At 41.5% G+C, this 26,666-nt stretch overlaps 1 protein-coding gene across 5 annotated transcripts in view; it reads left to right on the top strand.

The window, feature by feature from the left end:
* The window catches only part of LOC140481205 (uncharacterized), a 152,733-nt gene extending 126,348 nt beyond the window's left edge, over nucleotides 1–26,385 (top strand). For 4 of the 5 annotated variants that reach the window (XM_072577036.1, XM_072577037.1, XM_072577038.1 and 1 more), the window contains 4 exons: nucleotides 8,062–8,103; nucleotides 11,998–12,185; nucleotides 20,806–20,950; nucleotides 22,693–26,385. In XM_072577036.1, coding sequence (XP_072433137.1) covers nucleotides 8,062–8,103; nucleotides 11,998–12,185; nucleotides 20,806–20,950; nucleotides 22,693–22,856 — 539 coding nt within the window. In that variant the 3' untranslated portion in view covers nucleotides 22,857–26,385. The remainder of the gene's footprint in view (nucleotides 1–8,061; nucleotides 8,104–11,997; nucleotides 12,186–20,805; nucleotides 20,951–22,692) is intronic. The other variant, XM_072577033.1, reaches the window with a different exon arrangement.
* The last annotated feature ends 281 nt before the right edge of the window (nucleotides 26,386–26,666 follow it).

The following is a 26,666-nucleotide window of genomic DNA, read 5'->3' as shown; positions in this document are numbered from 1 at the left end:
GGTTTCAGACAGTTATATTAAATAAAGGCCAGGACACACATTAGAGTCATAGAAACAGGCAATTTGGCCCGACAAGTCCGCATCAACCCTCCAAAGAGTAACCCACCCAGACCCATTCTCCTACCATATCACTCTACATTTACCACTGACTAATGCACCTCACCTACATGTCCCTGAACACTATGGGCAGATTAGCATGGCCAATTCACCTAACCTGCACTAATCGTTGGATTGTGGGAGGAAACCAAAGCATCCAGAGGAAATCCACGTAGACATGGGGAGAACGTGCAAACTCCACACAGTCGCCCGAGGCTGGAATCGAACCCAGGCCCCGGCACTTTGAGGTAGCAGTGCTAACCACTGAGCCACTGTACCACCCACCATTAGCAAAGCATTTGAATTTGATAGAATCACAGCTATGCCTGTGCCCTTGAAGTTGAGCAAATAAGAGGGGCCAGAGGAGGCAGGGGTTTGAGTCCCCCTCTTAGCTTCAACTGACTATTTCAAGATCATCATTTGGAATGAGCTTTGTAGCGTATGTTTCCGATACTGTCTGTCAGCCAGTGAAAAGCAGGAGGAGATGTAGAGTGGAGAAAGGTACTTGCTTCTTAATATGAAATAGTGCGGAAAGACTCATCCAATTTCCAAATGATTGTTGCTGTCAATTTATTTTTCTATTATCTGAAAAACTTTAAAATCTTGTACTAAGGTCGAAATGTAGAGCTTTTTACAGTTTTGAAAAGAAACACATTTAACCAAAAGTTGTATATCTTAAACTAGGTTAGTGACAGAAGATAAAGAGAATATGGAACAATGAAGTATAGATCAGTCACCTTTTATTAAAACTGTGTGATTGAAAAGATGTCGCACTTGGCTACATTTCAACAACTTATTCAGTTCCATGGAACAAAGCTTAACAGAAACCTCTCTCATCCCCAAACAGGTCGTTTAATGCTTTATCTGAGCGTTGCTGCTTTTTGAAAAAGCATTATGCTCAGTTTTGTGACACTTTGATTAATGAGATTGGAATTAATATATCTCAGTAGGCCTCATGGGAGGTTGCTCTCTGATTTTTATGGTGTAAATCTTATCTCTCTGCATTGCTATTGGTGGCATTATCAGTGTCATCTGAAACGTATCCCTTCTGCTTCCTATTTCATCCCTTCTGCCTCGAAATCATTTCTATGTCCTCTGTTCATCTCAGTGCTGTTGTTTTGACTTGAATTGCTGTGTGTTCAGATTGTAATCCTATGAAGTTTTATACTTCCTTAAATAATTCTCTCAAAAACATAAAGTTGTGGCTTCAGCTTGTATCATTTTCTTCATCAGACTACCAGCTTCATTTCAGTACAAATTCCCGGGCATCTGTGTTGCATGTTTCATGAGGGATCTGAATGATGGTAATTTTCCACAAACAAAAACAGAACGTGCTGGAGAAACTCAGCAGGTCTAACAGCATCTGTGAAGAGAACAATATAGTTACCATTTCAAGTCCTGAAACCTGGCAGGAATCAGCTGTCCAACAAGGCAAAGGGGCCTTGGCCTGTTACCATAAAGAGCAGCTAATTCCCAGCAACAGTGTTAGACCTGGTGTTGAAAATGGATGCTGCAGTGCAATATGGATAGCAGGAAACAGTGTTACAATGTGGCAAGGACCAATCAACAACATTACAGGCTCATTACCTGAATTGAATTGAATTTATTGTCACGCATACCGAGGCACAGTGAAAAGCTTTGTCTTGCAAGCAATAAAGGCAGATCACAGAGTTAAATAGCATTGATAAGTAAATAGTAGGTAAACAGAAACACAGGTACAGGCGCATGTTAAGAGTTTGTGAGTCCATTCAGTATTCTAAAAGAGTAGGGTAGAAACTGTTTCGAAACCGGCTGGTGTGTGTGTTCAGGCTTCTGTACCTTCTCCCCGATGGTAGAGGTTGTAGAAAAACATTGCCAGGGTGGGATGGATCTTTGAGAATGCTGGTAGCCTTTCCTGGACAGCGGGCCTGGTAGATGGATTCTATAGATAGGAGGTTTGTGATTGTCCGGGCCAAGTTCACCACTCTCTGTAACCATCTCTGATCTTGAATGGGGGTACAGTTGCCATACCAGGTAGTGATACATCCAGACAGAATGCTCTCTCGATGGTGCACTTATAAATGTTAGCAAGGGTATTCACCATCATGCCAAATTTCCTCAGCTGCCTGAGGAAGAAAAGATGTTGTTGGGCCTCTGTAACCAGTATGTCCACATGAAGAGTCCAAGAAAGTTGGTTGTGGATGACCACTCCCAGGAGCTTGACACTCTCCACTTATTCCACCTCTGTGCTGTTAGTGTGTAGGGGGGGCATGAGTAACATCCCACCGAAAGTCAATAATGAGTTCTTTGGTTTTGCCGGCATTGAGAGTGAGGTTGTTCTCAGTGCACTATTTTTCCAGATCTTCCATCTCCCGTCTGTAGTCTGTTTTGTTGCCATTTGAGATTCGACCAACTATGGTGGTGTCGTCAGTGAACTTGTAAATGGCATTTTCTGGTATTTGGTGACGCAGTCATGGGTATACAGTGAGTTCAGTGAATACCTCTTCCAGTATTCTGGTTGCAGAGGGATAAGTGTTAATTCTTCTTCACAATTGACCTATGTAATCTGTTATGCCAGTGGAAACCACATTATGTTCCAAGCTCCAAGCCTCATTAATATTCATTTGGGTCAAATAGTCATTTTATGGGATGTTTCACATTTTCCAGCATCTGTGGAGAGCAAGCAAAGAGTGTGTACTATCCGCTTCCTGGAGGTGGCAAAGATGATGGTGAGGAGGGCACATAATTGAGCAAAACGACCCTGGAGAAGGTATTCATCCCTGTCTTGCCACCTCAGCAACTAAGTGCTAGGTAGAAAGGTCCGTGAGCAACCTCTTGACATGCTACCGATTAAGCCCCTTGAATTGTCTATTGCCAGTCATTTAAAGAATGCACTCAATCACTTGCTGTCCCTGCAGGAAAGCAAAAGTGTCTGATTTCCCAGGAGAATGGGGTGACCTGCCTTCACGGTTTGAGGTGGAGTTGGCTCAGTTAGCCTCAATATGGACCAAGCAGGGGCAGGAATGGGGGAGGGGGCGGAGCAAGAGGATGGTTGTCAATGAAACCCCTCTCCCTGCAAAGACAGTCAATTAGCTTTGTGCTATTTAAGCCCATAAAGTTTGGGTCTCCAGTGACGATCTCTGGGAGGGTGAGACTTCATTATTGAGGCCAGTGATTCAACAAGAAAATCTCCAGCTAGCTTTCTAGTAGTTGATTGAAGCTTGATCCAATGAGTTTTCTTGGCAGTGAGGCGAGGGGAGTCATGTAACCCCGAAAGGTGCCTGTTCCCACAATTTTTTGAGTGGGAGCAGCGGCCGAGTAAAAGCGAACCCGGGAGACTACAGCTAAGGTAAGACAGTTTGTTTCAAAATTACTTACCTGTAGCGGGCAGCGGAAGTGAGGTTGGAGTGCATAGCTGGGCGGGAAGGTAGTGATTAGTATTTGAGTGGGTGTGTTCTAGACCCCAGGTCCTACTTTCGTAGGGCCTCCTCTAACCTAACTTTAAAGTCCATAGGTAAGTGACTCAGTGTTATTGACTCAGTGTTCTTGTTTTTGGAGACAAAGTGTATAGTCATGGCAGCGCAGGCGGTGGAATGTTCCTCCTGCAGGATGTTTGAGGTAGGGGTGACCACCGATACTCCTGCCGACTTCGTCTGCAGGAAATGCAGTCAGATCCTGATCCTCACCGAACAAGTTAGGGAACTGGAACTGGAGTTGGATGAACTGAGGATTATTCAAGAGGCTGAGAGGGTGATAGATAGAAGCTACAGGGACATGGTTACGCCGGAGAACAGAGGTAGCTGGGTAACAGTTAGAGGTGGGAAGGGGAAGAAGCAGGCAGTGCAGGGATCCCCTGTGGTCGTTCCCCTAAAAAATAAGTATACAGCTTTGGAAACTGTTGGGGGCGACAGCCTTGCAGGTGTAAGCTGCAGTGAAGGGGTCTGTGGCATGAGGTCTGGCTCTGAGACTCAGAAGGGAAAGGGGGAGAGGAGGAGAGCGCTAGTTATAGGGGACTCTCTAGTTAGAGGGACGGACAGGCGGTTCTGTGGACATGGGCGAGACTCTCGGATGGTTTGTTGCCTCCCGGGTGCTAGGGTCCGAGACATCTCGGACCGTGTCTTCAGAATCCTTAAGGGGGAGGGTGTGCAGCCAGAAGTCGTGGTACACATTGGCACCAACGACATAGGTAGGAAGAGGGGTGGGGAGGTCATTCAAGAGCTCAGGGAGTTAGGCTGGAAGCTAAAAGCTAGGACAGACAGAGTCGTCATCTCTGGGTTGTTGCCGGTGCCACGTGACAGTGAGGCAAAGAATAGGGAAAGAGTGCAGTTGAACACGTGGCTGCAAGGATGGTGTAGGAGGGAGGGCTTCAGATATTTGGACAATTGGACTGCATTCTGGAGAAGGTGGGACCTGTACAAACAGGACGGGTTGCACCTGAACCAGAAGGGCACCAATATCCTGGGGGGTAGGTTTGCTAGCACTCTTCGGGGGGGGTTTAAACTAATTTGGCAGGGGGATGGGATCCAGACTTGTAGTCCAGCAAGTAAGCTAGCTGTGTGTCAGGATGCCCAAGACTGTAGGGAGGCTGTGGAGAAGGTAGCACTGACAGGGACTACTTGCGGACACAGAGATGGGCTCAAGTGCGTATACTTCAACGCAAGGAGTATCAGAAATAAGGTGGGTGAACTTAAGGCGTGGATCGGTACCTGGGACTACGATGTTGTAGCCATCACGGAAACATGGATAGATGAGGGACAGGAATGGTTGTTGGAGGTTCCTGGTTACAGATGTTTCAGTAAGATTAGGGAGGGTGGTAAAAAAGGAGGGGGGGTGGCATTGCTAATTAGAAATGGTATAACGGCTGCAGAAAGGAAGTTTGAGGGGGATCTGCCTCTGGAGGTAGTATGGGCTGAAGTCAGAAATAGGAAAGGTGCAGTCACCTTGTTGGGTGTTTACTATAGGCCCCCCAATAGCAGCAGAGATGTGGAGAAACAGATTGGGAAACAGATTTTGGAAAGGTGCAGAAGCCACAGGGTCGTAGTCATGGGCGACTTCAACTTCCCAAATATTGATTGGAAGCTCTTTAGATCAAGTAGATTGGATGGGGCGGTGTTTGTGCAGTGTGTCCAGGAAGCTTTTCTAACGCAGTATGTAGATTGTCCAACCGGAGGGGAGGCCATATTGGATTTGGTACTCGGTAATGAACCGGGACAAGTGGTGGGCTTGTTAGTGGGTGAACATTTTGGTGATGGTGACCATAATTCTGTGACTTTCACCTTGGTTATGGAGAGAGATAGGTGCGTACAACAAGGTAGATTTTACAATTGGGGGAAGGGAAATTACGATGCTGTAAGACAGGATTTGAGGAGCATACGTTGGGAGCATAGGCTGTCAGGGAAGGATGTGGTGGAAATGTGGAACTTTTTCAAAGAGCAGATACGACGTGTCCATGATATGTATGTACCTATCAGGCAGGAAAGAAATGGTCATGTGAGGGAGCCTTGGTTGACGAGGGAGGTTGAATGTCTTGTAAAGAGGAAGAAGGAGGCTTACATAAGGTTGAGGAAACAGGGTTCAGACAGAGCAGTGGAGGGATACAGGATAGCCAGAAGGGACCTGAAGAAAGGGATTAGGAGAGCTAAGAGAGGGCATGAAAAATCCTTGGCAGATAGGATCAAGGATAACCCCAAGGCATTTTATGCGTATGTGAGAAACCTGAGAATGACGAGAACGAGGGTAGGTCCGATCAAGGACAGTAGTAGGAGACTGTGTATTGAGTCGGAAGAGATAGGAGAGGTCTTGAACAAGTACTTCTCTTCAGTATTTACGAACGAGAGGGACCGTATTGTTGAAGAGGAGAGTGTGAAACAAACTGTTAAGCTAGAAGAGATACTTGTTAGGAAGGAAGATGTGTTGGACATTTTGAACAACTTGAGGATAGACAAGTCCCCCGGGCCTGACGGGATATATCCTAGGATTATGTGGGAAGCAAGAGAGGAAATTGCAGTACCGTTGGCAATGATCTTCTCGTCTTCACTGGCAACGAGGGTGGTACCAGGGGACTGGAGAGTAGCGAATGTTGTGCCCCTGTTCAAAAAAGGGAATAGGGATAACCCCGGGAATTACAGGCCAGTTAGTCTTACTTCTGTGGTAGGCAAAGTAATGGAAAGGGTACTGAGGGATAGGATTTATGAGTATCTGGAAAGACACTGCTTGATTAGGGACAGCCAGCACGGATTTGTGAAGGGTAGGTCTTGCCTTACAAGTCTTATTGAATTCTTCGAGGAGGTGACCAAGCATGTGGATGAGGGTAGAGCAGTGGATGTAGTGTACATGGATTTTAGTAAGGCATTTGATAAGGTTCCCCATGGTAGGCTTATGCGGAAAGTCAGGAGGCATGGGATAGAGGGAAATTTGGCCAATTGGATAGAAAACTGGCTAACCGGTCAAAGTCAGAGAGTGGTGGTTGATGGTAAATATTCAGCCTGGAGCCCAGTTACAAGTGGAGTTCCGCAGGGATCAGTTCTGGGTCCTCTGCTGTTTGTAATTTTTATTAATGACTTAGATGAGGGAGTCGAAGGGTGGGTCAGTAAATTTGCAGACGATACGAAGATAGGTGGAGTTGTGGACAGTGAGGAGGGCTGTTGTCGGCTGCAGAGGGACTTAGATATGATGCAAAGCTGGGCTGAGGAGTGGCAGATGGAGTTCAACCCTGCCAAGTGTGAGGTTGTCCATTTTGGAAGAACAAATAAGAATGCGGAATACAGGGTTAATGGTAGGGTTCTTAGTCAGGTGGAGGAACAGAGGGATCTTGGGGTCTATGTACATAGATCTTTGAAGGTTGCCACTCAGGTGGATAGAGTTTGTAAGAAGACCTATGGAGTATTATCGTTCATTAGCAGAGGGATTGAATTCAAGAGTCGTGAAGTGATGTTGCAGCTGTACAGGACTTTGGTTAGGCCACAGTTGGAATACTGTGTGCAGTTCTGGTCGCCTCACTTTAGGAAAGATGTGGAAGCTTTGGAGAGGGTGCAGAGAAGATTTACCAGGATGTTGCCTGGAATGGAGAGTAGGTCGTACGAGGATAGGTTGAGAGTTCTCGGCCTTTTCTCGTTGGAACGGCGAAGGATGAGGGGTGACTTGGTAGAGGTTTATAAGATGATCAGAGGAATAGATAGAGTAGACAGTCAGAAACTTTTTCCCTGGGTACAACAGAGTGTTACAAGGGGACATAAATTTAAGGTGAAGGGTGGAAGGTATAGGGGAGATGTCAGGGGTGGGTTCTTTACCCAGAGAGTGGTGGGGGCATGGAATGCGCTGCCCGTGGGAGTGGTAGAGTCAGAATCATTGGCGACCTTTAAGCGGCATTTGGATAGGTACATGGATGGGTGCTTAATCTAGGATAGAAGTTCGGCACAACATCGTGGGCCGAAGGGCCTGTTCTGTGCTGTATTGTTCCATGTTCTATGGTGTATCCATCATTAAATCTGGACAAGAGGTACTAATTCATGTCTGTGACTTTTCATAAGGGAGGGCTGACGAGGATTGCAGTGCAGAGTAGGAGGAGTGTAAGGAGCCTGGAATAGCATATTTTAAGTCTAAGGCAACATTTTCTCTTTTTGATCTAAAAGATCGTTTCCGTGGAGCGGTAGTTGAGGTGTGGATACATTTCAATGCAAAGCTAAATAAGCACATGTGGGATAAAATATTATTATGGTCTTGAGTTAAATTCTATGGGTTAGTAAATTCCATATACTTTGGCATCTTCCTTCCAGTAGGCTTTACTGAGCACAGCGTCCTGTGGTGCACATTCTAGTTAAAATTCCATGGCAGTTTGGTTGTGCACTAGGGCTAATCTAGGCCCAGAATCGTCTCAGACTCACAAGGGTGCTGCATGTTTTCAAACAAGGAAAGATAGGATTTAACATGGTTAATAATTTGGATATTTTAACAACTTATTGGGTTAATTGATTTAATTTCTTCCAGAGAAATCTGCTGAAGTTTTACAAGATGATCATTCCGAAGAAGGTAGAAGTATAAAAATGCAGAGCTGCTAATTGTTTGCCATTAATTTCTGGCCAGATTTACACACAATTTTGGGGGTTTTGAAATAAAAGTTTAAAATCTAAATTCCATTGTACAATAGGACTAATTAACCTGATTGAATCAACTTTTAAAATTTGGTTATGCGATGATTTACTCACTTTATTAATCCTATTATAATGCATGTTTCTGAGAAGTAAAGCCTTGCTGCACACAATTCACCAGAGAGCCGAATTTTCAAAATGTATTCATTTATTTTGCTTTCGAATGCACTATTTTTGAGAAGCAATGTGGAAAAATGAGATAACACGTTATAAGTAAGACGGATGCGTTTAGCAAAATAAAATGTAATTGCTGTGTGAAGATTGGACAGACCAGTCAGGGAGTTGACTAATCCGTGACAAAAGCTGACTCTCATGCACAGAAAGTGGCACACTCCACAGCAAACAGTCATTAAAGCAGACAGAAAATCATTTTAAAAAGGGGAACTTCAGAATATGGGGACTGAGCTGCAAATTGGGATTAAACTTTATCTCTCATGTGCAAACAATTCTTAACGGGCCAATTATCTTTTATTTCTTTGCTACAACCTTCTAGGAGATTAGCATAATGTATCCTCATAATTTGTGCCATTATTATAAACACTAATGCTCCCTAATTGAATGCAAACTGATTGATCAAATGTTTACGCTGAGGAAGCAAAACAGCACGTTAAATGAAGTAAGTTTAACTTCCCAGGGAAACTCATGCTCATCATTCTAAGGGGCAAAACAACTATATGATTGTCTCTTCAATAATTGTACACATGGACGCTGGAGTTGAAAAGTGTGGTGCTGGAAAAGCGCAGCAGGCCAGGCAGCATCCGAGGACCAGGAGAATTGATGTTTCGGGCATAAGCCCTTCTTCAGGAATGAGGCTCCTCGGATGCTGCCTGGCCCGCTGCGCTTTTCCAGCACCACACTTTTCAACTCTGGTCTCCAGCATCTGCAGTCCTCACTTGTTCCAAATGGACGCTGCACAACTCCAGAGAAAAAACAACATTTCTGGTACTCATTTTAAATGCTGGCAACAATATATTAGGGCCATAAAAATAATTTTCATGTGGTTGACAGTAAATGGTACCAATTGGCCAGTAGGCGTGACAGATAAATGGGAAACCTGCCAAACACAGTCACAGACTGTAAGTAGAGGATGTAGCACAAACATGTACTGCTCTAGAAAGGCCGACTGATAACAGGCCACTTGTTCTCCTGTGCCCAATCCTTAGTACAGACTGTGCAATACGAGGGAGTGTTTTCAAGAGTTTGACCCACTACTGCACTGTCTGCTCATGTATTCTACATGAGGGAGATGAATAATTAACTTTTTTTATTTACAAACATTGTCCTCCTGATTTGCTCCTCTGCATGGCTCCTCGGCACAGTGGCACAGTGGTTAGCACTGCTGCCTCACAGTGCCTGAGACCCAGGTTCAATTCCCGCCTCAGGCGACTGACTGTGTGGAGTTTGCACGTTCTCCCTGTGTCTGTGTGGGCTTCCTCCAGGTGCTCCGGTTTCCTCCCACTGTCCAAAGATGTGCAGGTCAGGTGAATTGGCCATGCTAGATTGCCCGTAGTGTTAGGTAAGGGGTAAATGTAGGGGTATGGGTGGGTTGCGCTTCGGCGGGTCGGTGTGGACTTGTTGGGTCGAAGGGTCTGTTTCCACACTGTAATGTAATCTAATCTAAATGAGCAACATTCCAGAATATCACATAAAACATTACATTCTGCATTGCTTAATGTTGGCTGGTTGCAGTCCACAGATAATGTTCCCATAGCCTGAACAGAACTGATTCCTAAACAGCATTTCCTTGTTTGTGCTCAGCCTTATTCCTTGCCTCATAGCATGTGGATGTATGAATGTATGTATGCCACATGGTCTGCACTGACCCAAGAGGGCATTTCGCTGCCACCTTTTCAAGCTTAGAAGTCACACGACATCAGGTTATAGTCCAATAGGTTTTATTGAAATCTCAATCTTTCAGAGCACTGCTCCTTCAACAGATGAAGTCACTTGTTGAACTATAACCTGGTGTCGTGTGACTTCTGACTTTGTCCACCCCAGTTCCAACACCAGCACCACCACATCATGGTGACTTTTCAAGGGCAGTTAGAAATGGGCAACAAATCCAGGTCCTGCAGTTGATGTTCAAATTCCAAGAAATAGTTTTGAAAAATTACTTTTTGCTTTCGCAGCTATTCCTCCTTATGCGCACCTTACATATCCCATTCTTTAATTCCCTTACCCGTTTTGGCAAGAAGAATAGATGAGCTGATTACTATTTAAATGGAAAAGCTTTGGGCACCATGATTTTGTGGTTTTCCCTCAAAGTCATCCAACCCTAACCTGGTACAGTGGCTCAGTGGTTAACACTGTTGCCTCACCAAGCCAGGGACCCAAGTTTGATTCCAGCCTTGGGTGACTATCTGTGTGGAGTTTGTACCTTCTTCCTGGGTTTTCTCCCACTATCCATAGATGTGCTGGTTAGGTGAACTGGCTGTGCTAAATTGCCCATAGTGTTCAGGGATGTGTAGGTTAGGTACATTAGTCAGGGGTAAATGTAGAGGAATGGGTCTAGGTAGGTTAGTCTTTGGTGGGTCACTGTGGACTTGCTGGGCCAAATAGCCCGTTTCTACATTTTTTAGATTCCCTACAGTATGGAAATAGGCCCTTCGGTTCAACAAGTCCACACCGACCGTCCGAAGAGAAACCCTATATTTACCCCTGACTAATGGCCAATTCATCTAACCTAGCTTCATTCCTGATGAAGGGCTTTTGCCTGAAACATTGATTTTCCTGCTCCTCGGATGCTGCCTGACCTGCTGTCCCTTTCCTGCACCACTCTAATCTAGACTCTGATCTTCAGCATCTGCAGCCCTCACTTTTGCCTAATTCACCTAACCTGCCAATCTTTGGATAGTGGGAGGAAACCCACGCAGACACGGGGAGAATGTGCAAACTCCACACAGACAGTCACCCAAGGCGGGAATCAAACCTGGGTCCCTGGTGCTGTGAGGCAGCAGCGTTAATCACTGAGCCATCATGCCACCCCAAACATTGGAGGGATTTTATGAACTCAGTTGTATTGTTAACTATATAGGTATTGAAAATTTCATAGTGTTAGACATCTCCAAGGAGTTTTTAGTTTCCTAGACTTTCTGTCTCTTTTCCTTTTGATGAAGTCACCCATTCTCCTGCCATCTTTCCTGTAGTTTGACACTAGGCCATCCGCTGTCCCCTTCTTGGTTATGATGAGCAAGCCATTTTCTCCCAGAATCCTCCTCAGCCCTCTGTTGATGTGCATTGATAAAGCGGAGAGTAAAATGGATCAAAAATAAAAATACTGCAGATGCTGAAAACAAGAACAAAGTGGAAACATTCAGCAGGTTAGGCAGCATCTCTAGAGAGAAAAGGTGTTTACATTTCAGGGTAATGACTTTTCATCAGTTCGTTTAAGCCTTTTCATTGTTCTTGTCACAATAAAGTATGACCTTTGACACAATTTGATGTCTCAAATAGACTCATACCATAACATGCAATTGATTATGGGTGGCCTCAGATATATATGGCCCAGATCATCTCGGAACTGGTTGAAATTTGTCACTATGACCCTGCAACACACTCAGCCATTGCTTTGCTAATCAACATAGCTTCCAATGTAATGTCAGTCAACATGATTATAAGTACAAAATTGGTGGCAATGAAATAAATCCAAAGAATCAGAACTATTTTGACATTTATATTCTTTCAATTGTCTGTATTTATATGGTTCTTCATTCACCAACATTCTCTTGTACACAGGGTTAGTACAGGAATTGTTGACTTTCTTGTCTTTCCACAGAAAAAGGGCAACTTTTTGACAAACACATCCAAGACAATGGATCATCCACTGAAGCTTCTTCTGTGCCAGCTTGGGTCACCATGGCTAGGCAAAAACAGAAAGGGTATCAGGTGCAGCATTTCGGCAAGCAAGATAAAATGCCAGCCCAGGAAACCAAAGCTACTGCCGATGGTAAAGGAGTGGATAAGGTAAAGTTGTGTAGTGCTGTCTCCTTCATTCCTCTTTTATATACACACCACATTATACTGATCATCAATCACTCCATTCTGAAATTGGTTCAGTACACCAAATAAAGATTAGACTGATGTTCTTCATTAATCTTAAGGACAAAATCAATACTATAAAAGTTTCTTGTTAGGAATCTGTGGCCAAGATGTTGAATCCTGGACTCCTAAAGTTTTGCATGTTATGATTTTGTTTTCAGTTCTTGGTTCCAGTTGAGTGACTGTTTAAATATAATATGAACAATAATGAGCAATGTACCACACTAAAAAAGAATTCAAACTAATTAAGCTCAGTTTGAATATTCCCATAAGGAATTCTGCCTAACGTAGGTGAGAAAGTGATTATTAAATTTGTATTTCTGATATGAAAACTTTAAATGTTTAATGCAAGTCACAGAGTCATACAGCATGGAAACAGACTCATTGGTCTAACTCGACCATGCCAACCAGACATCCCAATTTGACAAGCCCCATTTGCCAGAATTTGGCCCATATCCCTCCAAACCCTTTTCTATTCAGGTATCCATCCAGATACTTGCTAAGTGTTGCAATCATACCCACATCCACCACTTGCTCTGGCAGCTGGTTCCATACACACATCACCCTCTTATGTGAAAAAAGTTATTCCTCAGGTACCTTTTAAATCTTTATCCTCTCACCTTAAACCAATACCCTCGAATTTTGGATTCCCCCACCATAGGAAAAAGACTTTACTTATTTGCCCTATCCATGCCCCTCATGATAAATGAATTAGAGAACATCAAAGCTAGCCATATAAAGATTAACCAGTAGGAAATAAACCTTGTCTGATTAGACTTTCCTCTCAGTACAGTGGATATGTTGGTTTCCCCTTAAATTGGTATTCTTGCAAGTTGTTCTGGTGAGAACAAGATGAAAAGCTTTGACAAAATGTACCTTTTTTCAACAACACCATAAGAACATTTTGACCAACATTAAAAAAGAAATAGGCAAGGTTTCTCACCATCAGCTCATATTTATAAAATTATTCCTTATGGGTAAACAGCAGTTGTCATTTTCAATTATATTCCTTTGTTTTACATTTTAGACGGAGAACCAGGTTCCTGAGATGCTCATAAATGTATGTTTTCCTGTAGGAACCAGTAATTTTACTGTTCTCATCAGCATAAAGTGGTCATTTCTCCTCATCTAATAATGTGCACAAATAGACTGAGCCAATAATACACAGACTTTCTAGTCTTTAATTCATTTTATTTAAAATGTAAATTCAAAAGATTGATGCAGAAGCAGATCCTGATATAAATAGAAGAACCTGTTCTAAGCAATGATGCTATCCTCCCATGAAAGACAATTAAAGATTGTTAAATGGCAGGGTTGTGAAGAAAACAACTATGAGAATGACTGCACGGGATTTGTATGGGATAAACTTTGTGGATAAGATTTTATATGTTCATAGATTAAGTCAAACAATGGATGAAGCAGGCTGGCATGTGCTAATGTTACATAATGATCCACTGCAAAGGCCAAAGCTCCCCAACATGGGTTCAAATCCCACCATGACAATTCATCAAATTTGAATTTAACTCGTGCATCTCAAAAGCAAAGCTAATATTTATAATAATCAACATTGATTGTTGTGGAGGCCCATTTGGTTCACTGTTGCACTTTAGAGAAGGAAATCAGCCATTCTTACCCCAGCTGGCCTACATTTCACTTGCAATGAATGGCAGCATCTGTGAAGAGAGATGTAGAATTAATGTTTTGAATCTGGTTTGAGTCTTGTTCAGGAGAGTCTGAAGAAGAATCATACCTGACTTGAAGTGTTAACTCTGTTGCTTTCTCCACAGATGCTGCCAGACCTGCTGAGGTTGTTTAGCAATTTCTGTGTTTGTTTTTGAATTCCAGCATCCATAGTATTTAGCTTTTATTGTCAAAATGTGGTTAACTCTTAGCTGCCCTCTGAGCAAGGGCATTCAGGAATGGGCAACAAATGCCCATATACCGTAAACAAATGGCAGCAAATGGGTATATTTTGTGCATGCATTATATTTATACACCTCTTACAGTACCTGCAGCCTCCCAAATGTTCTTTGCCTTTTCAACATGTACCACTTATCATTAGAAAATAAAAGGACCATAACCCAGACAGTAGGAGTGCTATCAAATCTGACCAGAGTCTTGGCATCGCGGTAATTTGAGTTGACTACCTTGACCTCATTTATGCGGCTGCTATCAATTAAAAGTGAAGCCTACTCCAGACATGCCCATTAATTTATGCTCCCCACAAAAAGATATCTGCCATGCAAAGAGATAAAGTCAGTGCCACTGTCAATTTGCAGCAGAGTGGAAATCCATCCACACGACAGTGATTTAAGATTTGGCAAGCTTTTAATAATTCATCACAGAGTCAAAATATTTCCAACACTGCTGATCTTTATAAACTGAGCAGCTCAAGCAAGATTAACTTCTGGCAAACAGAGACTGTTTGCAAGTGTCAGCCCAACAAGATTCAAATGTTTAACATTTTCAGCAGTACATGTGTGTCTCCCAGGCTTTGAGGCACCGCTGCAGCAGAATGTAATGAGGACAGTAAGATTAATATCCTTTCCTCCTTGAACTTTTCAGCATATCAAAAGACTTGTTTTCACTAAACTAGGGATTCTGGCTTCCTAACAATAATTTTTAATGAAAAGCAGCCTGAGGTTGGTAGTCAATTGAAGAATGCAGCTCTCATTTATACTGCACAATTTGTTACAGCACAATTATTTACTGACACCTAAATAGAGCTTATAATTAGGAACACTATGTGGGAGGAATTTGATTTACATCAACTGTTGCCAAGCAGTTGAAGGGAGTGGTTGAAAAGTAGGCCTTATTTCCCACAGTAATGAAATGAGCAGCGTTTGTGCACTTCCTCCTGTAATTACTAATTCAACTGTGATGGAAATACGATATGTTGTGTTTTGGAATTTGGATTTAATTGAGAAATAGATGGATATGAGTCAGCTCTATGAAGGTCATTTTTTAAACAGGTCAGAAAGCAATTTGGAAGAGTGCGCTAAGTACGTCAATGCTAGGAAATCAAGGGACTGCAGTCACTGCCTGATAGGACCCCTACACTGATAATACATATAAGGTTTTCACTGCTGAATTTACAACAGACCAGAAAGCCATTAGATTAGTTTTGACTTCAGAATAGAAGGCTCAAGGTCTCAGTTCAGAAAAACTGAGAGCTCAGATCAGAAAAGAGGACAGTTTCTTTAGCAGGAGTGGCCCATTCGGCCCTTCAAGCTTGTTCCAAACAAGACGTACATTTTAGGGGAGCCAAAGTGTTTTCATTTGTGGAGCTTCTGCATTTTAATAGCTTGGATTGAAATTGTCAAGTTGTTAAACTTTAAAAAGTTTAGACCATCAGATTTATGAAAGATTTATGCCAGAGGACTTGGAAAGGGATCGTGAAACTGTTTCCACAGTCCAAGGAAAAACACAGAGGGTGGAGTTAGTTAACAAAAGTTTACCATTAAAATCAGAGTAAAATTTCTCTGGAATGGAGTAAAGGGGCAGCACCGAAGGACAAGTTGAAATTTTTTTCACAGTTTTTGTTAAAATTTTCCTAATTGTCTTATGTTTATATATAGCTTTGATATTTTTATGCTGTTTGTTTAACACATTTGTGTTCTGTTGTTAAAGAAAATCTGCAGATTTATGTGAATACATTTCAGTGATTCACCACCATAATAACCAACTATAAAAATTAAACATCTGATCTATCAAGACAGGTTTCATTCCGGAATCTGACGTGTCCAACTATTGCCATCAGCTGGGATCTCTTAACATCACAATTGGTTGTTAGCCTTTCAATAACTTCTGTGTGATTGTAGCCCAGGTACTTTAAACAGGAAGCCTGAACATAATAAAGACTGTATTATTATACCACTGTTATTCTTATATGATTTTTCTATGATATTATATTAACTGAACATGATTAATACAACCTGGTTATCTCAAGGTGATTGACCATTATTATCAGGCTCTGAACTTTCATAGTATCAAGGAACTCTAAGTTTTAGAAGGAGAGTGTTCTATCTTTATACTGCAGCATGGCTTTGGGCTATGCAAATGCATTTCTTCTAGTTATTGTTATGATCCCAGCTGATGTTATTTTGGGTGTCAAGTCTTGGACTGAAATCTAGTTTCTTAGATCATTGTTTACTTTTATTTTATTTAATAAGGTGGGCTTTCACAGAATCACAAGTCCGCAATGCTGCAGATTTGGATTTAACAATAAACAAAAAGTTTATTATGCAAAATTAAATAAAACAGAAATAGAGTAAACCAAACTATTTACTTTATAAGTGAAAAGATTCAAAGCACACAGTAAAAGATAATCCCACATATCCCAACAGCATCATTTTACAGTATCCAAATAACAGAGAGAGTTTCCTTCTCTCTCACTTTTGTATGTTTGACTTGTTTGAATCTTTTGATTCCTGATCTTAAGAGTTTAATAGCCTTTTTCTTAATGGCTCACACAACTTATCTTATACTTTCTCAGCTTCAAATAATCCTTTCAGGGTTCTAACTAAACACACCTGGTCAGAATGTTCAACTAAAATCCTTACACTGAGGTTATTAATTTCCTAACTGTTCTGAACTATCTCCTTTCTTCAGGAGAAACTGTAATTACTTCTAACTCCAAACATGACTTTTTTAGCTGAAACCACAAAGCATTACAAACTCTCAGGTTTCCACCTAAGCAAAAAAAAGTATTCCTGATTCTTTTAAATCAAATAATGCTTTTTAGTATTTTATCTGTCCAACTGTAAAACTCTCACAATGCAACCAAGTCCCCTTTATCCAGGGGCTACCTCTCATACTGTTTAAAAAAGTTGCTGCCAGAAATACCAACAAATTAATGTGACTTTGGTTTAATCCTTAATTAGATGCTGAGAGACCATTTGGTATGTGGGATTAATGATGTATTTATGCAAAAGGTACGCGCACGCACACACACACCTTACAGTATGTTATGGATGATCCCACCAACTGAGGTCATTCCTCCACCTCATGATGATCTGCTCATGAAACTTCCTAACTTTCACCATTATCTCTCAAGCAGGCTTATTATTGTCCTATGGTGGCTCTTCGCCTATCCTTAAGTGTTTGATTCCTTGCAGGTTGCTTACAAACAGAATATGTTATCTGTATGTTTATGTTTTGTTCAGGGGTGCTGTGTCACAGGGCATTATAACTTGCTGTAGACAGGGAGAGCCTGATGGGAGAATGGTCAAGAATCTAATACACAGCAAGTCCTTTCTTTTAATAAATGCCTAATCACATTGAACATAGAAATCCTGTACATCATGCAGCCTCTAGATTCTGAAATTAAGAATAGAAACTACTGGATGAAATAGTGCTGTATGAACACTTAATGCATTTGTTTAACATTGCTGTGATAACTATTGTAAAAGAGCATGTGGTCCATGGATATTAGTCACATAAAAGAGGCCATATAGGTAGAAACCAAAAACACTAAATGGGCAAACACACTGTTAGGTGTATACTCTTGCTGCCGAGTCAGGAAGAAACAGAGGATCAAATTTCAAAGGAGTGTAAAAATAAGAAAACAGTAATAGGAGTTTTTAAGAACCAAATATTAACTGGGATAGATTTATGAAAGGAGGGAGCAAAATTCTTAGATTGCATCCAACGGAACATTTTTAACTAATATATAGAAATCAAAACAAGCAGGTAGTTCTGGACCTAAGATTCGAAATCAGACTGGGTAGGTGGAACACGCATCAGTAGACAGTGATTATAACTCCTTAAATTTAGAATAGTTTATGGAGAATGATAAAGATAGAGCATGAATAAAAGGTTCTAATTTGGAGGAAAGGCAAATTTTGATAAGATTTGATTTGGCTCAGTGGACTAGAAACAGCTACTTGCAGATAAAACTGTCTAAGTAGTGAGAGGCATTTGTGGAGAAACTAGCGAGAGTACAGGCAAATACATTTCTGTAAAGACAGGGGTGAGACCAAGACTGAAGGAGCCTGGATGTTAAAGGTTAGGATTTTAAAAAGAGGAGACGCTTATGGCATTTACTGAGGACTCAATATTGTAGAGGCGCTACAGTGAAGTACAGGAAGAACATGAAAGAGGAAATTACAAAAGCAAAGAGAGTGCATAAGAAAGTAATGGTGGGCAGAATAAAGGAAAACACCAATGGGTTCTTTTATAGATAGTATAAAGAATAACAGAACCATTACCCCTTAGGGACTATAGAGGTAATGTGTACGTGGAGCTGGAAACCACGGGCACAGTCCTCCATGAATGCTTTATGTCAGTCTTCACAATGAAAAATGATGGCGCAGGTATAGATATCAAGGTGGAGGACAATGAAAAATACGAAATAAAATTACCATAGAGAGAGTGAGACAGTGCGAGAGTGTTTAAAAGCCTTAAAAATGGATAAATCTATATTTAGGATCATACAATCCCAACAGCGTGGAAGCAGGCCATTCAGCCCATTAAGTCTACACTGACCCTCTGAAGAACATCCCACCCAGACACACCTCCTTATCCTATCCCTGTAACCCTGCATTTCTCATGGCCAATCCACTTAACCTGCACATATTTGGACTGTGGGAGGAAACCGGATCACCCAGAGGAAACCCACACAGACACGGGGAGAACATGTAAACTCCACACAGACTGTTTTCCCGAGGCTGGAATCAAACCTGGGTCCCTGGCGCTGTGAGGTAGCAGTGCCAACCACTGAGCCACCATGCTATCCAGGATGAGAGATGTATCAGGCTAGTTAGAGAGGCAGGGGAGGAGATCTCAGGAGTCCTGACAGTAATTTACAAATCCACTGTGGCTGCAGGTGAGGTATCAAAGGTGGGAGAATTGCTATTGTTGTCCCATTATTTAAAAATGGAGGAAGGGATAGACCAAGAAATTACAGGCCACCCAATCTGGTGGGAAACTTATTAAAAAGAATTCTGAAGTACAGAATACATTTGCACCTGGAGGCACAGATTAATCTGGGATAATCAGCAAGAATTTGTTAATGGAGGGTTGTGTTTGACAAATTTGTTTGGATTTTTTTGATGAGGTAACTGAGAATGTTGATGAGGGCAATGTGTTTGATGTGGTCTACATGAACTTCAGCAAGGCTTTTGATAGGGTCCGTCATGGCAGTTTAAGACCCCATGGCAAAGGCATAGTGTACATTGAATCCAAAATTTGTGAGCATTTGGTAGAGGAATGGTTCTGTGATTGGAACTCTAGTGGGGTGCTGTAGGAACTGGTGTTGGGCCTTTGTTGTTTGTGGTGGACAGTAATGATTGGGACTTACGTGTTGGGCGTATGATCAAAAAATTTGCAGATGAGCAGTGAGGAGGACAGGTGTAAGCTGCAGGAGGATATTGGTGGACTGGGCAGCTGGACAGAGCAGTGACAAATGGAATTCAGCTGGAAAGGTGTTAGATAATACATTTGGGCAGGCATAATAAGGCAAGGGATTGCACTATGAATTTAGGATCCTGGAAAGTAGTGAAGATCTGAGGGACTTTGGTGTGCATATCCACTGATCCCTGTAAGTGGAAGGGCAGGTAGAGAGTGTGGTTAAGATGGCATATGTGGTACTTGCCTTTATTGGCCAAGGCATAGAATATGAGAGCAAGGCGATTATGCAGCAACTGTTTAACACCCTTGTTAGCCAGACTGGAGTATTGTATGCAGCTCTGGTCACACAGTATATGAAGGATGTGTTCGCACTAGAGTGGCTGCAGAGAAGATTTCCCAGGATGTGGCCTGGATTGGAGTATTTGAGCAATGAGGAAAGTTTGGATAGGCTGCAGTTGTGTTCCTTGGAAACAGCAAAGTTCAGAGAAGTCATGATAGAGATGTGTAAGATTATGTGGGGCATAGATAGGTTGGATAGGAAGGCACTTTTTCTGTTAATTATGGGGTCAGTAACCAGGCGGCATAGATTTAAGGTATGAGATGGAAGACTCAGCGTAGAGTTGAGGAGAATTATTTTCACTCAGAGGGTAGTGAGAGTCTGAAACTCATTGCTTGAAAGAGTGGTTGTATCAAAACTCTCATAACATTTAAGCAATATTTAGACACTTGCGTTGCCATAGTCTCCAGGTCTGTGGACCAAGAACTGGAAAATGAGATTAATGTAGTCAGATCTTTATTGGCTGGCAAGGGCACAATAGGTCAACTGGCCTCATTCTGTGCCATTAACATCACAGGTATATAAGTATTGTATAATATGCACTTTATATCACACTGATTTCAGGTGATAGTTGCTTGTTCTTTGTTATGGAGAGTATTTATTCTTTTAATACAACAATAATATAGTTCTCCAAAAGCAAAATACTATTGATGCGGGGATGTCTAAAGAAAAGCCAAAATGCGGGATAACTCAGCAGACCTGGCAGTGTCTGGGGAGAGGAAGAGTTGACTTTCAGCATAGTTCTGAATAGTGTTACACCAGAAGACATTTCTGTTTTTATGTTTTTGTACACAATTTATGACTTTGCTGTATAAAACTGCAAATTCCATTAAAAGCTTACAACCTTTTCATTATTAGGAGACCTTAAAGTCATCAACTGAACTGAAAAGCAATCACCATAAGTCATCATCATCTTGCAAACCTCAAGAATGCAAACTGGAGCTGAAGTCAAGTGTTGCGGAGCCTCACCAGAATGTTTCTCCGATTCCCAGTCCTGTGACAGGTAAACCTAAAGACAACAAGTTGCATTTATTCAGTGCATTCAACAAATAGACCATGGCACAATCAGGAATGACTGTGAAGAGGCTTAAACCTCTTCACCGTGGGCAGCACGGTGGCACAGTGGTTAGCACTGTTGCCTCACAGCGCCAGAGACCCGGGTTCAATTCCCGCCTCAGGCGACTCTCTGTGTGGAGTTTGCACATTCTCCCTGTGTCTGTGTGGGTTTCCTCCGGGTGCTCCGGTTTCCTCCCACACTCCAAAGATGTGCAGGTCAGGTGAATTGGCCATGCTAAATTGCCCGTAGTGTTAGGTAAGGGGTAGATGTAGGGGTATGGGTGGGTTGCGCTTCGGCGGGGCGGTGTGGACTTGTTGGGCCGAAGGGCCTGTTTCCACACTGTAAGTAATCTAAAAAAAAAACAAGGCAATGAAATTTCACCAGGTTAGTCCCTGGGATGAGAGGGTTATCCTTGGATGAGAAATTGGCTCCATATTCTCTGGAGAGTAGGAGAAACATTCAAACTTACGAGGGGAATGACAGGGTGAATACTGTGAAAATGTTTCAATTGTGATATAAGTTGTATTCCTAAATGAGATCCATGGTGCCAGGTACGCTGTAACTGACAGCAATATTCTGCCCTTCATCTCATTAATTATTACAACTGGATTGTACTGTGCCAAGGTTCAGAAATGTTATGGCAGAGAAGGAGGTGAGTCAGCCCATCATGTCTGCACTGGCTGTCTAAATGACAATCATGACTTATTGCAATTTTCCTTCCTTTTCCCCTTTCACTTATACATTGTTTCTATTTATTGACAATTAATGACTTAGTGACTTCATTGCATGATACCCATGTCAAAGGTGCTCACCACTGCTTGGAGATTGTGACACACAAGAGTTGGCGCTGTGTTTGAACCCTAGCTATGCACCACCTCAAATGTTGCAAGCCAAGAAATGTCCCTCACACTGTGGCACTGAGCCTCTGCATTCAGGTCTTGGCCCAGAACAGAAAGTTACCTCGTCAGTTCGCCCACAGAGACTTGGAAGTGCTGGTGGACAGGGTGATCGGAGAGGAGGGCAGTGCTGGATCCTGCTGACCAGCAAAGGAGACTCCACCATCTGCCCCAGCAAGCCTACAGCGAGATAGCTGCTCGGGTCAGTGAAGTCTCCTGGGTGAAACACAAGACACAGCAGTGCAGGGAGCAGGTGAATGACATTCTGCATTCCACAAGGGCAAGTAGCACCATCTTCTCTCTGCTACCTCACGCCCACAGAGCCACCACTCACACTAACTATGCCACTGCACACCCATCTCACTAAGACTCTCAATGTTGTATGCAACATGTCCACTCAACAGTCTTACCCATCTGATCCTCTCAAACTACTAACCGAACCTGCCCGTGGCACTTCCAACTCACTCACCGGGGGCACCTTAAGACATCTCCTCCTCCTGCATCACCATGGATGTTCTTCCATCCACACCATCCTACTGAAAGCCTCTCTTGATCACCTTGGAGGAAAAAACTGACACAGCCCTGGATTAATGTTTCCACTGCACCTCATGGCCCACACTTGGTCCATAATTGAATTTTTCCCCATTCTCAGGCATGAACTACCGACTGGCTGTTCAGGGGAAAAGCTAAATAGGAAAAGGCACTTTAAACTTGTCAGCCTCTGTGAATGGCTGTATATCCTTTTTTAATGGCAAGTATACAAGTTGTTATTAATTGTTACTTTACTTGCAGTAAATAAGCATTCATCGGCATCGTCACAGAAAACTAATGACAAAGATTGGAGAGATCAGCACAACAAAGATAAAGCTTCTTCCTCATCCAGTCAGCCGTCGTGGATGGAACTTGCCAAGAAAAAGGCGAAAGCATGGAGTGACATGCCACAAATAATCAAGTAACCTTCCACATGAGACCTTCAAGTCATACCTGGAATCCTCATAGCTGCTAGTTTTTGGACAAACAATAGACTGTCCATAATGTTGATTGACAATAAGTTAGAATCCTGTGTTGATGAAACGTAGGTCAACTTAATGTTCTGTTGTTTTTTTTCTCAAAAGTAGGGTTTCCTCAGAATACTACATCTAATGTCTGATGGCACAAATTCTGGTGAGGGGCTGAGAGTGCTGGTAATCACACAAAAAGTACAACGCAGATTCCTGACGGGATGATTGCAAGACCATGTTCCTTCATGTCATGTTTTGGATCCACTTGACTGGGCCAGTCTAGGAAATAAGTGTCAATTTTATTTGTGCCCTGGTAGGTGATCATAGTTAAAGCATTGTGCTTGTAATTAACTTGCTGCATTTGTTTAGGGTTCAGGAGGTGCTTTATGACAGAGTGCGATGTATGTTCAGCAAAACTAAGAAAGGGGGAGAAAGTTGGCTCCTTCTGACAAACATTTTTCAACTACATTTAATTTCAATTGATCCAGAAGTGTTTTGCTGTCTTCAAAGAGAATTCTGCAGCATTAAAAATGTTTTGGATCAGGTGTAAAAAGTTATTTGTATGCTTGTAATTTTAGCTTAACATTTTGTAATGATTTATCATTCTGTAATTTAATTACATTATTGTTCAAACAAAATATACAAAGACTCGGTAAAATGTGGGAAATATATATTATGGATACCTAAGTTAACATTTGATCAGATATCTCTCATGATAGATATAATCTGTTATTGGGTTTGCTTAGCATTTCAAATTTTGGTTTTATGTACTTGTTTCTTGATTCCAAGTAAGTCGGAGTGTGTGTCTGTGTCTGTGTGTATGTGTCTGTGTCTGTGTGTGTGTGACTGTGTGTGTGCGTGTGTATGTGTGTCTATCCTCTTGAGTCTTTGTGCAGCAGCTGCTTTACTCAGCAGCATTGCTTGATATCAGGATATCCAAACTGGTACCTGGATCAATGGAATCTTCGGTGGATGGGAACATGGGAATTGCTGAATGAGAAAAGCAATCTAAGTTAATCCTGATCATCACATGATACAACGATAACAGAATGATCAGTTAATGTTGAACAAACCTGGCAATGCAGTGAAGAACATTTCTCGTGGTGGGGAAGCATTGGGAACCATAGGTCCAAAGTAATTGTTCCTTCCATGCATGTTCCACTTAATGTGTATTGTGTGGTTAGTGAAGCATTCACCTCCTGGAATCTTGGCACTGTTACTAAATATAACTAAATGTAAGCTGCCTGACACCCTATTCTGTAAGGCCACAGTTGAACTGGTACAGTGTTACTTCCTCGATGTAAGAGAATGTGCATATTATGTTAATAGAGTAGACCTCCAGGAGAGGAGTGAGCATTTGAAGAGGAAACTGTAATTTGAAGAATTTTGTAGGAAACTAACAATATTTTCCCAGCCTGCATTTAAATACTTGTAACAATGCAAATTGCACTATATGTTTTATCTTCTAATTATTTTATCATATTCAAATATAGTGAAATCTTTAGTATGCAAAGACGTACCTGCCAAACTATTATCCTAAATTGCCAGACGTTAACTCTCACTGTGATACAGTTACATTGGTACAAAGAATTGCAATATTTTGGAGCAAATCATAGACAACATGCACTTTGCAAAAGTGCTAAAACCATGTATCTTAAGTTCATCGATTCATATCTTGCTTATTATCTATCTGGTGATACTTTCACTTCATGCATCCCACTGTTAAGAATGCAACTTTGAACAGTTTACCTGAGATTATTGCACTAGGCAGTGAAAGTTTTTTTTTGTCAATCACAAATTGAGTTTTGCAGCTTCCTTTACTCATTCAACTTGTGTTCAGTACCATATGCATGTTATCAGCAATGCAACTATTTCTGCCTATTGGTACACATAAATGTATTTCTGTACCTGTATAAATATTTAGAGGATTGTGTACAGCATCATGCACAGTACCTGACTCTGTTATTATGTCGTGTAATGTATATTCATGCTGATTGAGTGTTCAAATCAGTCAGCTCTTTGTGTGGTGAATTGCTACGGAGAAAGTTTGAATGCTCATAATGCACTTCAGGTACATGTATTTTTTACTGGTTGTTCACTCTTAAGTGCAGTAGTGGGCATCTTCCAGAGTGAATATTAGTGAGGGGGTTACAGTATGAAAATAGCAGCTTTTGTATCCCCAAGGAGTCAATGTTAGAAATTTCTATTGCATATTTCGCTTTACACAGGAAGGCACTGGATTGCTATAAAATTATATAATCCATCTGACTGGTCCTGAAGTTTAAACATGATGTACTATGTACTGTCTTTGTCTGTACAGTGCCGTATTACATCATCAGATTGACCTATCATAGAAATGATGGCTGAATGACAGAATGTCAAGGTATTGGCTCAGAGTGCCATGGAGTGGTGGTAGAAAGAGTTTGATTCTCCACTCGTAGTGTCTCCTGCAATACCACAAGGCAGTGTGAAGCTGAAGCCAGAGACATCTCCAGGGCAAATAAATAGAAAGAATTAATAGTTTAATCCAAAAGCTGATCTTAATTTCGAGTTCCATTTGCAAGGAGGCCCAGAAATGTATTGTCTGGCTAATTCATGGCTGCATTTGCAACAGAGTCCGGACAAACCAATGAAGATAAACTAGGAGAATAATAGGGAGAGCTTCTCCATTTAAAAATAAATGTTGCTTTGAAATAAGTGTGCAATGTGGGAGTATAAGTGTGCAGCAAATGTTTTATTGGAAAATTATCTGCAATCAACCAATGATTTTCAAATAAACCAAAGCCTTCCACAATGAGGCATCTCAGGCAATTTTACCCTTAGTATCTTCACATGATGTTTCTCTGCTAATTTAATGTAAATTCTACCCTATTTAAAACAAACAGGTTGACATCTCCGTTATAACAGTGGATGGTGAAATATTGTATGAATGAATTAATAGTCTGACCACTAATATTGCAAACAGCAATTGCCAAGTCTGTTAAGTTGCCACATCTCCACATGTAACTTTGAACTTACTGTTTTTGTTGTACCCTTAATTTATAAACACCTGAATGAAGACACAGCTTATGCACTGAATATTAAAGTACGGTTCATTCTATAAGGATAGTAAATCCATTCAGGAATTATAGTTTGTTCAGTAGCGTCCTATAGTAATTTTTTTTGATATCCTGTAACGACAAACCTGTGAGATTCTGTAGGATTTGTGAATAGGTGATTTGATAAAGGTGTGCGTTTTGCATATTTGATGTTTTTATGTTCACTAACTTTGCCAATTAGATGTCAGTAAAGCTGGCACAGCTGCAAGGTCTCCAATCTGATGAGCTTCAAGCTAATACTACTGTGTGATGCACCAGACTGTTAAAACAGCCTTACCCTTATGTTGCTAAATTTATACTACCTCTCCCTACTTTTATATTGTTAGAACTCCGACTTATTAAATCATGATGGAAATTAAAAGACTATTTTTTACTAATTTAAAATATGGAACTTTGTATTGAATGCAGTGAGTTAAAATTGCACTTGCAACCACTAGCTAAGATATGTTTGTGTGATGTGATAACATGAAAATTCAATGTTGTCGCTGGACGTCTCAGTAAAATCTAATTGTGACCATTAGAAATTTCTTGTGGCTATATTTAGGTATTGAATTACAGTGAAGACTGAAGTTGGGCATGTGAAATTTTCTTAGTGTGTCTACTAAAATAGAACCCACCCACATTGATAAGCTACTAACCTTGGTTTTGGAAAGTGCATTTTGAATTC

Source organism: Chiloscyllium punctatum, chromosome 9, assembly GCF_047496795.1.
Source record: "Chiloscyllium punctatum isolate Juve2018m chromosome 9, sChiPun1.3, whole genome shotgun sequence".
NCBI classification, from domain to species: Eukaryota; Metazoa; Chordata; class Chondrichthyes; order Orectolobiformes; family Hemiscylliidae; genus Chiloscyllium; species Chiloscyllium punctatum.
The sequence above is the reverse complement of the archived record's forward strand: the minus strand, read 5'-3'. Positions and strand labels throughout refer to the sequence as shown.